The sequence below is a fragment of the Triturus cristatus genome, chromosome 4_1, assembly GCF_964204655.1.
Source record: "Triturus cristatus chromosome 4_1, aTriCri1.1, whole genome shotgun sequence".
Taxonomy (NCBI): Eukaryota; Metazoa; Chordata; class Amphibia; order Caudata; family Salamandridae; genus Triturus; species Triturus cristatus.
In genome coordinates, this window is record NC_140585.1 from 1252377479 (window position 1) to 1252391034 (window position 13556).

Consider the following 13556-nt stretch of genomic DNA (forward strand, 5'->3'; position numbering starts at 1 on the left):
CCAGGGGTGTCATGGGCCTTGGTCATCGTCAGTATCCCTGAGGGTTATCGGGGATATTGGGTAGAAAGGGGGGGTCGTATGTGGTGGCTGGACAAAGGTCCTGATTCAAAAAGGCATGTTTCAGACACTCAAAAGCCTCATGATTCACCCATGCTTGGCAGGGGCGCTTAGCCGGGGTCCCAACGGGGGCGGAACCCTGGGGTTCAGTGGTTAGAGGGACTGCGCTCCTTATTTTTGCGCATGCGAGCGCGTTTGTTTTGCGAGAGACGTTCCTCCATAGGAACCATAGCCTCAGCCACTCTCCGATACATAGAAACATCAACTACCTCATAGAAGTCATCATCAAAAGGTAGGTAGGTAATCAAGGGGATCCCCCTCCCCATGTATGTCGTCAAATACCTCCATGTCAGTAGAAAAAAGCATTAAGAAGGCTATGTAGGCCTAAGCTGCGATGGTAGGGCAGTGGAACAGCCAACGAGTTAGAGTGGGCAGAGCCTCACTGTGGTGGGTCTGAGTCTGGAGACACCACTCCCCTGGTGCAATACAATGATACAGGGGGAGAAAATAAGCCTGGGAGGAGGGGTCTCAAAGAATTGCGCTATGCCTTAATAGGCTTAGGCAAGGGACCCCACAAGGGGCTTGTGAAACGCTGTATGGGCCGACCAGGCCGAAACAAAGTGCGGATACACCAGGGCATCACTCTACAGGCGAGAAGGCTCCAGACTGTGACACGCGCTCTCTGACCCATTTAGTTGAGGGAAAGAGAACTGCGCATCACAGGGAGCACTGAGGCCCGGCACCACCATGCCGGCAGAGGTGCGTACCGCGGAGCCACACCACACATGCATGGCCAGGAAGGGAACGCAGCGCAGTAACACGGCCCGTAATGCTGTAGGAGGCCAAAGTTAAATGCTCAGCACGATACCAACAACACAGCCATAATGTCCCTAAAGAACCACCAAATGACTAACTAAAACATACAGAAAAACCCAGAGGCAACGAGAAAGTGGGAAAAGAATGTGGCCTAACGGCTAGGGTGGGTGACCTCAGAGCTGGGTAACCGGGTTCGAGTCTCGGCAGGGACGCTCAACATTCTGTGATTCTGGGCAAATCACGTAATCTCCCTGTGCCGAACAAAAAAATTAATGTGTCCGTCTGTAACGTAACTGGTGCTCATGTAAAGTGCTCTGATACCTCAGGGTCTAGATCGCGCTATATAAAACTCCACAAAAAAAAACACTTAACTCGGCTGCAAGCAACAAAGAAAGAGGTAGTAGGGACATAAGTGAAGGACTATACTGAGACATCTGAGGGCTCTCATTGGCTGTTGTTTGGACTTTTTGTTCACTGTTCATTGATTTGTATGAACTACGATGCTGTTCCAAAGGTCTCATGGGAATAGTGGTTTTTTGTCTTAACTCACAAAATTGCTGCTGTTTGAATAAAGCAAAGAGAGAAATTCATAATCCTTGCTTCTGGTCCCTACATAGAATTGTCATCTCCATGTCCTTAATAGAATTGAAACCTTTTTTGTTATGGTAGATAGGGTATTTTTCATTACAATGCATACATGTCGAATGGCAAATAAAATATTGTAAAATAAGTTATCTTTAGAGTCTATATTTCTAATTTGTGGTGAAACCTCATTAAGTAAATTTAGAACCCTCTCCACCGACCTCTCAATCAGCAACTGTAAAGTGGTCAACATCGTGAGTAGACACTCACCACCCCCCGTCAAACATGGACTATTCTGTTTTTTTGACAGCACAATGTTGGCGTTAAAAAAGCTTTGAGCAGTGCTCGGTTAGTAAAGGAAAAGTAAAGCCAGCCTTGCATTTAGAGTGTGGAAGCTGCCGACACAGCCTCTTGCCTTTTTCCCATCCTCGTCGTCGTTTCCTTTCTTGTACTCCGTATCGAAGGAGCCTGCCAGCTCATTGAACAGCCCCACCTCCTCGCAGTTCTTCAGGAAGCGGGTCGGCGTCGGAGTCTGGTCTATTGCGAGAAGCATGCAGAAGAAACAAGAGAGACGGTGAGAGCTTGGACGGTGGTCTCAAGCCAAGCAGCCAATACAACTGTTGTCTCGAAAGTCAAATAGCAAAACACTGTCTGTCATGTGTTTAACAAATTCAAACTGGTTAGCAACAGCCTGTCAGAATCTTCTGTGGCATGGATATAGTGCACTTGTTTCCTGTAATCTTTAAATATTCAGCCCCCCCAAAAAATCTTAAAATAGGGAAAATGTTAATGAAAGCTTTCTTGAAATCTCAAAACTGTAAAAAAACAAAAACAAAGATAAAATGAAAATCCCTGAAATTGTCAGAATACTTGCTTAACTTTGCAGTACTAGTCCCAAAATTGCACAATCTTGCCAGGTTTGAAAAAGCAATGAATGTTGAAGGTTTGGAACATTTATAACGTGCACACATGCCAACGAGGCCACCCAGGGTGTTAAAACTTTCTATCGAGTATGGTAGTGTAAGTAAAGACAACACTACTGCAGGAAAAAAATTGTGCTTTACAGGCTGGCTCTTGAAAGCACAAATGCACATCAATCACCCCGAGGAGCAAGTGAGACGGCTTTTACAATTTAGTGACTAATAATTGAAGAGAACTGCTGTCCATGTTCACCTCATAGAAAGATTTCTCAGCACTAACAGTTTTGTACTCGATAAGGGTGCTACAAATTATTTTTATTTTTTTACATTTTCAAAAACCTTTATTGAGTATATTCATAGGGTGCTACAAAAAATTTCTACCAACAGTTTGTTAGTGGAGATTTGAGGGGAGTAAAGAGATTGAATGTTGGCCTCGAGAAAAAGTGAACATCTACAAACTTTAAGGCATTACGCAAACCATGGCAAACATGAAACTTAATTTCACAAAGGTTGCAAAGCGTGGTAACACACATTAGAATGTTATTTATAAGAATATTACTTGCCTGAAACGGAACATACTTTTGCAACAATCTTGAAACCAATGCAAAGCATGCAAAAGTTGCTTAACTGTAGAACTGGTGGTCTAATTTCAGCATATGGATCAGAATTACATCTCTAAATCACTTGTTACAAGTGGCTTAATAAGCCCACCAGCAATGAGAGTTGCCTTCTCAGTCTGAATTACGAATTCTGCAAACAGCTCCGGGGTGTTTCACCCACAGAGTTCAGCTGCTGAAATCTCAGGGTAGAATTTCAGGAAAAACATGAGTACCACGGTAGGGAAGTTCGATTTTCGCATATTACTCCCCCAAAACTCTAATTCCAGTTATTTCTCCACCCTGGGGATTACTGGCACCCCTGTAAAGGTAACTCCGAGGTAGAGAAATAACAAGAATTGTTACGGGCCACTTCTAATTGGAGCCCAAGGGTCAGGACCCTGAAACATTTTCTACTAAGTATGGACTTGAGATCCAAGCTCACACAACAATTATGGCCCTCTCCTCCAACATGGTCCTCTTCTACTGTATGTGTGCTCCCAGAGATATGCCTATAGTGACTGTTGCAGGTAAGGATATTATTAGCAGTCTTACACTAAAGATAGGTCCTCTACTTCAAGGTACCAAAACACTGGGATTGTCAGCAGCATTTGATACCATATAGCCCGTTCGGATGGTGCAACAGCTGCAGGGGCTGGCGGGACTGCCTTGCAGCTTCACCATTCTTCTGAGACCAACAGGGTACAGACCATCAGCTGTGGTGACTTTAAGGCCGAGGCATTCAGCTTTCCTTGGGAGGTGCCTCAGGGCTCGTCCTTGAGCCCCATATTATTTAATCTGTGTCCCCCCCCCCTCCCCCACCGGGCTGAATTGGTGCGATCATTTGGATTTCAAGTACTATCATATGCTGATGATACCCAAATTATGGTCTCCATCTCCAACAACCTCACCTCAGTGGCGGAGAGGTTCAACCAGTGTATGTCTAGCATTAGCTGCTGGATGAGGGACAACTCTTTTAAGCTGAATGCAGACAAGACAGATGTTTGGGTCCCAAGAACCTAACTAGTCTAACATCTGGTGGCCAGAATCTGTGGAACTCTCCCCAGCTCAGTAAAGGCAGCAAAAAATATTGGTGTTATATTTGAACATACTCTGGGCTTTGACACACAGGTCAGTCGTACTACTATTACTTCTTTTTAACTAATAATGTTTAAAAAGATCTTTCCCTACATCCCTGCGTCGTTGCACCTATCAGTAATTTTCGCCTTAGTCACCTCATGGCTTGATTATTGGAGCGCACTCTACCTCAATATTAACAGGTGTTCCCTGAATAAACTTTAGGCTCTACAGAATGCGGCTGCCAGCCTCATTCTAAACATCCCCAAGAGGCTCTTGGTTAGCGGCAGTATCCGCTCTCTTCACTGGCTTTCAGTTGGGAAGCGAATATCCTTCAAGGCTCTATTTATAGTTTTTTGGGGCTTTGCATAGGAAAAGCCCTAGCCAATTGAATGCTTTATTTCATTGGTACACACCTATTAGGTCTCTCAGATCTGCTCACCTTAAAAAAAGCTATGATGCCCTGATTTAGAAAGGAGAGATGGGGAGGACGTTCATTTTCAGTTGCTGCTGCCAAGTTGTGGGACACCCTGCCGATTTACACTTCTTCTGAAGCAGACTCCCTTATGTCTTTTAAAAAACATCTGAAAACGTAGCTTTTCTCACTATAGTTACCTTACTTCTTGGCTGGTTGGACTCTGTTGATTATCGGTACCTGAACGTTTTAGTGCGCTCTATAAAACTATATATCATATCACTGCTAACGTTCCCCATTTTATTGCAAAGTCTGTCATCAGAATTTAGCATTTGGCCATGGGCCCCTTTAAGTCCACTGCTGAAAACACGGTCCTTCACCTCAATCATTTCTAACGAACTGAGGCTATAAAGCCTTTGTGCCATAGGAAATGTGCAGACATATTTAGTAACCGTAACAGTTCCAATGAAAAATATATGTTGGGATTGGTCCAATGAAACCATCTGCTATCTGGGGCGGGGGGGGGGGGGGGAGCCATGAAACGGAGGGCTTTAGTCCTCTCAAGAAATAGTAAAGGCCTGCACAAAGCAGAACATACTAAAGCGTCCGTTTTATTATAGAAAGGGAAGCTGCTAAGTGGAGAAATGTATAAAGATTAAGCGCCACACAGACAGGTGGCTGATCTGGTACGAATATGCTCACGTCAGTGATGTACAAAAAAAATGCACCACCTCGAAATTAAATCTCTCCTGAATAAAGACAGAAGCTTAAAGGCTTTTTAATGAGTGCATTTCTTTCATCGGGATGATTTTTCTTTTTAAGGCAACATGGGCTACCTGATCTTCAGTCAAGATTTTAAATAAACAGCCATTCCCAATTACCTTTTTCATTAAATGGTCTTTCCAATTTATCACCAACAGGAAGAAAACGTTTTTTTCTGAAATAAATGTCAGAAGCTGCAGCTAAAAGAATATTCGAACCACCGACTTAGGCTTTTACAAGATGCCAGAGTTCTGTTTTTATCGATCATCTGACCATTCGTAGAGTATGTCCTTGGCAGATGTCTGCTCAATTGAACAAAGAGCCTTCTGTTATATACAAGGTAGAATCGGGGTTGTTTAGATGCCAAGCAACTGGCACGTGCATGAACAGAGCTTCTGCTCACTGTTTTTACAAAATATTTACGGCTTTCCTGGACGGCTTTCTGGATAAGAAAAAAAAGGCACAGGAAAAATAAAGTTATCGTGCACAAATGTGAAAAGTACAAGCCCGGGAATGACTAGGCAAAAAACAAAGGCCCAGTTTACCTACACTGTGGAGAAGGCCTACTACTTCATATAGGTTCAATCCTGCCGGTCGTCTCAGGGACTTTCAACAGGGAGCTGCTTTGGAAGACTCTCTCCACCATGGCCTTTCATTCTTTAATCCCAACCATCGTGTTTTCTGACTGTCTTATTTATGGCCCTAAGCTGACACAACTAACGCTGGGCTGCTTTTCTCCAAAAGCTCAAGTATGGACTGCTTTTATCTGAAGTCTGGAACAAATTGGCCATCCATCAAAAGCGGAAGCGACCTTTCAGCAACTATACTATCTACGCAATTGGTAAAAAAGATACCTATGCATCCGTTAGGTCTATTCTGGTGATGTTAAAGATTTACCGGCAATGCTGTCATCTTTCATGCACTGTAAGATACGCAAAGAAACCTAACACTGAGGGACTGGTGATGCAATAGCCAGTACTTGAAACGTAATCAAGATTGGGAGCTCAAACTTCCAGGGCTTGGGTGATCATGGAGTCAGGCCATTATACCTCAATATCTGAGAAAACGCTCTATTATAGTTTTACCCATCTTCATCCTTCAGTCCCTCCACTGAACAGCTTTGTTTTGGTTCAGGGAGAGGTGACATGTGGGTTGCAGAGGAGAGCCACTGCTTAGGAGTGAGTCCTTTAGGCCTTTCCTTGCCAGCAAATAGTCATGGTGAATATGAGAGAAATGAAGAAGCAAAGGCAAAGTACTAAAGTGTGAGGATGAGGAGGCAGTGGAGAGGTAAGACGGGGTGCACAAAGAACGATACAAGTCTGATTGGTACAGTCTCTACCTAATATGCTATTTTTTTTTTATTTATTGATATTCAGAGAGATATTACACTTGAATACATAAAAGAAATCATTTCATTATTTACATTTTGTCAATATTTGCTAATTATTCCAAATTAATATTAAGAGTAACAGAAGAGAAATAATATATGCAAAACATTTATAGAAGCACGGGTAATTCTATTATACATTACCCTTAACCTTTTAGCTATTTTGTTACAGGAGCCCATCATTTTATGCCCCATTGTCTAGCCTGATATCCTTTACACGTATACAAAGCCTGTTCAAGATTATAAACAGCTATAAAACGAGCCAGAAATTCGTGAAAATATGGGGTAATGGATCCTTCCATCTGGTTGCAATAAGTAACCTAATTATGGTAACCGAGATGAATATGATGCTGATCTGAACTTGATCTAGCTCTAACTTGCTATCATATCCAATCACCATAAGCGTAGGGGTTAATTCCACAGTTTGGCCGAAGATCCTTGCCCCAAACTTTACCAGTTCGGTTTTTATCAAATCCAGTTGTAAACACCCATAAAACATATGGATATCCTATGCTGGTCCTACCCATCATCTAGGACATTTGTCATCCTCCCTTTTCCCCCACTGAAATAGTTTAGCCGGAGTAAAATATAAATGATAGATCGTTTTGTAATGTTGTGATTTTAAATTAGATGATAGGAGCATTTTTTAACCTAATTGTAATGTCATATCAATGTCAACATCTTCATCCTCTAGTTTGTTGGCCCATTTTGTTTCAATTTTATCTATATCATCCTGAGCTTGCTCCATCATCAAGCTATATAGGTGTTTAATATTACAGACAGATTTCCCCATTGTTTTAATCAACGCTGTTTTAACACTAGATATAGTCTGTCTTATTTTACCAACGACCCCCTTGATTTGTAAATATTTAAGGTAGTATCCATCCGGGATTCCAACTTATTTTTGCAGCTCACTAAACTAATATAATTGGCCGTTTAGCTGGATATCCCCCATTGTCCGTAATCCTAGTTGTTCCCATTGTTTTGCTATAGCATTATAATACACAGGGGGAGACAAAAATGATTTCCAAATAGGTGTATACATGGTTATCTTCTCGATGTTCCAATTTTTCCAAGCGCTGACAATAATCTTAAATCGCACTTTCTTATAATAGCTTGGTTCCACCTTACGTAAGAATAGTGCCTTAGCCTTTTCCCCTAGTGCCAGTTCGTAAATTGTTGGGAGCTCTTTGTCCTGTACCTTATTAACATAATTTTCAAAAAAAGTATACTCATTTGTTGTAAGAAAGCAGGCCAGTGGTAAAAAGTTAAATTAGGAGCGGCCCACCCTCCCCGTGCTTGTGGTAAAGTAAAAAATTTAAGATATCTCCTAACCTTACCATATTGCCAAATAAACCTACTAAATATTATATCTAGTGTTTTAATTATAGATCCTTCTATTTCCACTGGAAGTGCCCTAAATAAATATAACACCTTGGGCAACATTATCATTTTAAGAACGTTCACCCTCCCTATAATAGTTAAGTGAAGTGAGTTCATTCGCCTAAGATCTAAAGCTATTTTACTGATCAGAGGGTCTAAGTTTATTTGCGCAATCTGCCTAATATCCGGTGTAATCTTAACTCCAAGATACGTAGCGGTCTTTACTCTTCGATTGTCCGTAAAGATGACATTGTCGGTACAAATTATTTGGGTCTTTGATTTATTCAATAAATACCCTGATTCCTTCCCAAATAAAATTGCAATGTCTTCAATTTCCCTTATAGCTTCCTCGGGGTTAGGTGTTAATATCGCAATGTCATCTGCGTAAGCGAGTATTTTGGTTCTATGACCCTGGGTCATGATTGGGGCAATTGTCTCATTCTCCATTATCATTTGGATAAATGGGTCTATGTAAAGGGCGAATAAAACTGGTGAGCAAGGGCAGCCCTGCCTAGTTCCTCGAGAAACCCTTATTTCAGATTCTCTGCCCATTAACTGTAATTTCGAGTAGGGAGCTCTATACATAGCTTTAATTGCTGTGATGACCCGGGGTCCAAACCCTTCGGCTACCAAAATCCCCCATAGATACTCCCATGACACCCAGTCGAATGCCTTTTCCGCATCCAGAAGGATCATAGCTAAATGCCCATTAGTCTCCCCAATGATGACAAATAGGGCCACAGCTCGTCCTATATGGTCTGTTGTATCTCGTCCAGGTACGAAGCCATGCTGCCAGGGTGACATAAGGCTCGCTATGACCCTCTGGAGACGGTTATTTTAGAATAGATTTTTGCATCCGTGTTTATTAGGGAAATGGGTCTATACGAGGTAGGCTTATCCAATGGTTAACCCTTCTTGGAGAAGATGACAATATTAGTGCCCTTCCATGAATCTGGCGGATTCCCAAGATGTTGTACTCCCAAAAATAGATCCCAGATCAAGGGGGCTAGTTCTTCCTGTAAGATTTTATAAAATTCCGATGGAATTTTTTCAGGGCCAGCTGCTTTCCCCGAGGCCAACTGCTGTATCGCTATTTGTAACTCTTCAAGTGTGAATTCAGTCTCAAGTCTCTCACTTACGTCCTCTCCTAGCGTCCTATATTCTTTGCTAGCCCTCACATAGACATCACTCTGGGGGCCTTGCTTCACCTCCGTATAAAGATCTTGATAGAATTTGTGAAACACTTTTATTATATCCCCTGGGTCAGTATATAGAGTCCCCCCATTACATATTGAGGATATCTGGCTCTTCATTATTTTTTGTCTTGTCTTCAGGGCCAGTATCTTCCCAACAGTTTCGCCATATTCGTAGCACTCTGCCCTATGAGTCTGGTACCCTGCCGCAGCTTTTTGGGAGTAATAAGACCCTATGTCAGCTTTAACCACCGTGATATCTAATTGAGTTGTTTCTACTTCCATCCCCCGTACCATTTTACCCAAATGTTCTTTCTCCAGATCTCTGAGTTTGGCATATAATTGCTTAATCCTCTTCCCTTGGTGTAGTCTTTGGTTAGATACAAAGCTTACCATCTCCCCTCTTACTCCAGACTTGAACGCATCCCAAACCACATTACGCAAAGCACTATATATATTCAGATAAAAAAATTCCCTTATCCAAATTTTGAAATAACGGATATACTCTTGATCAACCAGCAGTTTCCGATCAAATGTCCATTGTGTTTGGTACATATAAAGTTGCGGTAGTTTTAGCCTAAGGATCAAGGGATTGTGATCAGACATTAGTTTGGGCAAGATTTCAACCTCAGCTGCTCCTGAAATCTGTTTGGAGATGAAAAAGTAGTCCAACCGAACATATTTCTGGTGGGGGTAAGAAAAATAAGTATAGCCTGGATCAGTGGGAGATTTAGCTGCCCACCCCTCTATCAACCCGTGGCTTTTGCTCAGTGATACTAATGCCAGGTATACCTTGGGCTTCCGCCCTTGATATCTATTAAACGTCACCTTGCCTACTCCTAAATGAATATTAAAGTCCCCATACATTATTATAGGTGTGGGCCAAGTCGCTAGCTCCATCTCCAAATCTTCAAATATTTTAGGCTCATCTTGATTTGAGCCATACACCGTGGCTGTTGTTATTCCATATTCAAGCTCAGCCAGAGCCCACCTCCCTCCGGCATCACCCATTGTGCGCCTAGCGGATCCTATTTGATTTTTAGCCAAGATTGCCACCCCTCTTATATTGGAGGTTTGCGTAGAGCAGGCCATTAGCGAATAACCCTTAATCACAATTAGTCCCCTCTTTTCCCATGGTAGATGAGTTTCTTGAAAGGCAATCATGTCGGGATTGATACATTTGACCATTTCCATGGTCCTCTCTCGCTTACTCCTATCCCCTAAGCCACATATATTAACTGAACAAACAGTCATCTTACCCATGTAGACTAATGTGTTGTCCCTTTATTTTCATTTTATCTCTCCCCCCCCCTTTGACATACAAATATAGATCTAGGTATATATGATTAAGCCTCATTTCTGTTATTATGCTCAGCATTTTAGCACATTTTTTGAATTCTTTTTCCGTAAGCTCTCTGAATTTTTCCCCCCTGTTTTGTGCCCCCCACCCAAAACCCCTTAGCCCCCACTTCCCAACCAATACCACCCCCCCACACTCCCTTCCCTCCCTCTCTCCCATCTTCGGGAAATACCCAGACCGCATATCGGTCTGTTGGCGGAGATGGAGAGCAGTTAGCCGACACCGTGAATTACTAAACAATGCCATATGGTGCTTCTTTAAAGGGAATAGCCCCTGTCAATTCAGATTACAGTCATTTTTTTTTTCTTTTATAATTTTCAAAAGCCCAGAAATACCAATCTTTAGAAGAGAAAGAAGAGAAGCATTATTACCCCATCCTTTCCCCCCCTACGGCTTCAGTTCACCCAAAAATTCTTGAGCCTTTACTTTGGATGTAAAAAAAATCGTTCCCCCTTGCCAGACTACCTTCAGGGAGGCAGGATTGTTCAAATATACTTTCGCCCCTTTGTCTTGAAAGAGTTTTATCAACTGGCGCAAGCGCCACCTCCTTTCCACAGTGACATGGCAAAAGTCTGGTCTTACAAAAAAAAAGAGACATCATCCACATTTCTCCTAGCCTCAGGTCTGGCTTTTTCAAACACAGCCTGTCTCAAGAGAAAATCGCCCAAACAAAAAAAAAACAAAAAAAAAGATAGGTCTTGGCTTTGCTCCTTCCCTGCCTGAATTTCTCAGAGTAAACGGTGTCCGATGGACTCGCTGAACCTCTTGTTGCCAATTCCATCCTGTAGGTTCCGGGAATGCTCGTTGAAAGAGGTCCAACACTAAAAGTTCGAATATCTGTTCCCTCCTCCCCCTCTGGAACTCCCAAGACCCTCAGATTGTTGCGCTGCTGCCGATTCTCACTTTCTTCCAGCTTCCATTGCATGTCCATAATTCCTTCCTCTTGTTCCTTGGATTGATTGAGTTTCTCGGCGACTTCTGTCTCTACAAGATTAACTCGAGTTTCGAGTTCCGTAAGCCATTCGCCTATAGTATTGCATGCTTTTGTCAACTTCCGTACTGCTCCTTGAACTTTCCGTGCAGCATTCTGTGCTTTACGAGCGTCTGTCCTCGTCTCGTCGCGATGTTCTATTATTGTCTATAAAACAGTCTCTAGTGTCTGGGTTTGTGAGCCAGAAATATCTTGAGATACAGCATTTTGGGTAAGCTTAATTGGATCAGAAAGTGAGTAATCCCATTTCAAACTTGCTGGCCTTTGTGAATGAAGCCCAGTTCTTTTACCACTAATCCGTTGAGCAGTCATAAATAAAGGATCTCCTGCTTTCTCCAATTCACTTTAGTTTTCATCGTCGGTTGATATAATTGAGGACCCAGAGTCACTGGCTGACCACCCTGGGCCATCGGACAGGGAGAAGAAGTAATCATTAGGGTCTGCCTCCACTTCTAAGTTTATTAGCGACCCCCCTGAGGATTTAGCTTTTTTGTGGGGGTTCCTGATATCTCCAGAGCTACTGTCTCTATATCAGTGTTTTTTGGCGCCATATCTGTTTCTGCCTCATTAATTTTCTCCTGACTGTCATGCTCCAATAAAATCTTACTGTATCTCTGTTCATTCCCCGCTACACCCTGCAATACATCTGCATACTGAGTCAGCTCCGGACTTACTTCTACTCTTCCAGCAGATGATTTATCCAACAGAGTCTCCTCTTCAGCTGTTGCTACATCCTTGCCCAATGGAACTGCCTTATCAGCCTCGGCAGCCCCTGTAATCTTGGCTGTGACCTCAGGCTGTTTGTCAGCAGAAGCACTCAGCATTTCCAGCACCGAGCCTCCCGGCACCCGTCATCCTAACGAAGCCTCGCCTCTTCCCCTGACTGAAGCCGGCTCTTTTTCCTTCTCCGGAGCCGGCTTGGTTGTGGACCCATTGCAGACCCCCATTGGGACCTATTCATTTTCATTTGCCTCCAAAATGGTGTCACGACCAATTTAAGTGTCATTGATTAGGATATTACTGTCACCACAACATTCTCCTGGTCATCCTCCACCTAAAACTAATTTTCCCTTGAGAGACTCAGGTTTTCCACACACACCTAGGAGACACACGCAAACCAGATCACCATTGGTGTCATCTTGGAGGTCTTGTTCATATTATGGAGAAAACAGATCTTCATACACACCCATATTGCCTGTACGATGTCCGTCCAGCTTGTCTCCAGTGAATAACATAATCACTTTTCAAAGAAGTTCTGGAAAGAGCAGCATCAAAATTATTTATCCATGAGCAAGCACTACAGATAACAGCATCTCTAATTAGGGAGACCCGTCAATCCTAGGGAAGACCAAGACTCCTCCTTCCGCTGGTGCTGGTCTTTTTAGAGTTGAAGGAGGAGACATGTATAACACTGGCCAACATGAAAGCAGTAACACCACAGCGGCTCAGAAAGTATAAGCATCTTCAACAAGATCCACCTTTTTTCAATTCGCATGTCAAGTCCCGACGCTGTTCTGGTGTTGGCAGTTAGGAGACATACATCAGGTCCCTAAACTCCCACTACACTTGAAATTGAGAGCAAGCCAATGAAGAAAGCTGGGAGAAAAATGTAAAACAATAGCAGAGACATTAGGTACAGTCCTAAATTATTTAGTGAACACCTATGGAGTTCTCATAGGCTCGACTCCAAGGAAATGGTGTGCGAAGGTTCATTAGTGTCCTGTCCGGTCATTAGTGCAAAAACATAGCTGAATTAGCAGCTTTCGGATATTGCTCTGCAGTCTGTTTGAGCCCTCCTTCTTGGTTGTGCCTCACAACAAAGAAGTCTAACACACAACTGGAAATTCTGAACCTTCCCTTCTCAGTGTATGGACAGCATATCTTAGAAGAGATGTTCAGTTTGAAAAATCAGGCAGAGACACTCAAGGCGGTGGGCTTTGAAGAGAAACTTGTTTAAGTCCCAATACAAGCACAGGAAATGAAGTTGCCTCCTTCTGAGGGTTCAATACCTCTATGG

At 42.8% G+C, this 13556-nt stretch overlaps 1 protein-coding gene across 4 annotated transcripts in view; it reads right to left on the reverse strand.

Moving 5' to 3' along the window:
* The window catches only part of LOC146856524 (cyclic AMP-dependent transcription factor ATF-7-like), a 662777-nt gene that overhangs the window by 258925 nt on the left and 390296 nt on the right, over positions 1-13556 (reverse strand). For 3 of the 4 annotated variants that reach the window (XM_085654699.1, XM_085654701.1, XM_085654698.1), the window contains exon 4: positions 1835-1992. In XM_085654699.1, the coding sequence (XP_085510825.1) occupies positions 1835-1992 (158 nt within the window). The remainder of the gene's footprint in view (positions 1-1834; positions 1993-13556) is intronic. The other variant, XM_085654700.1, reaches the window with a different exon arrangement.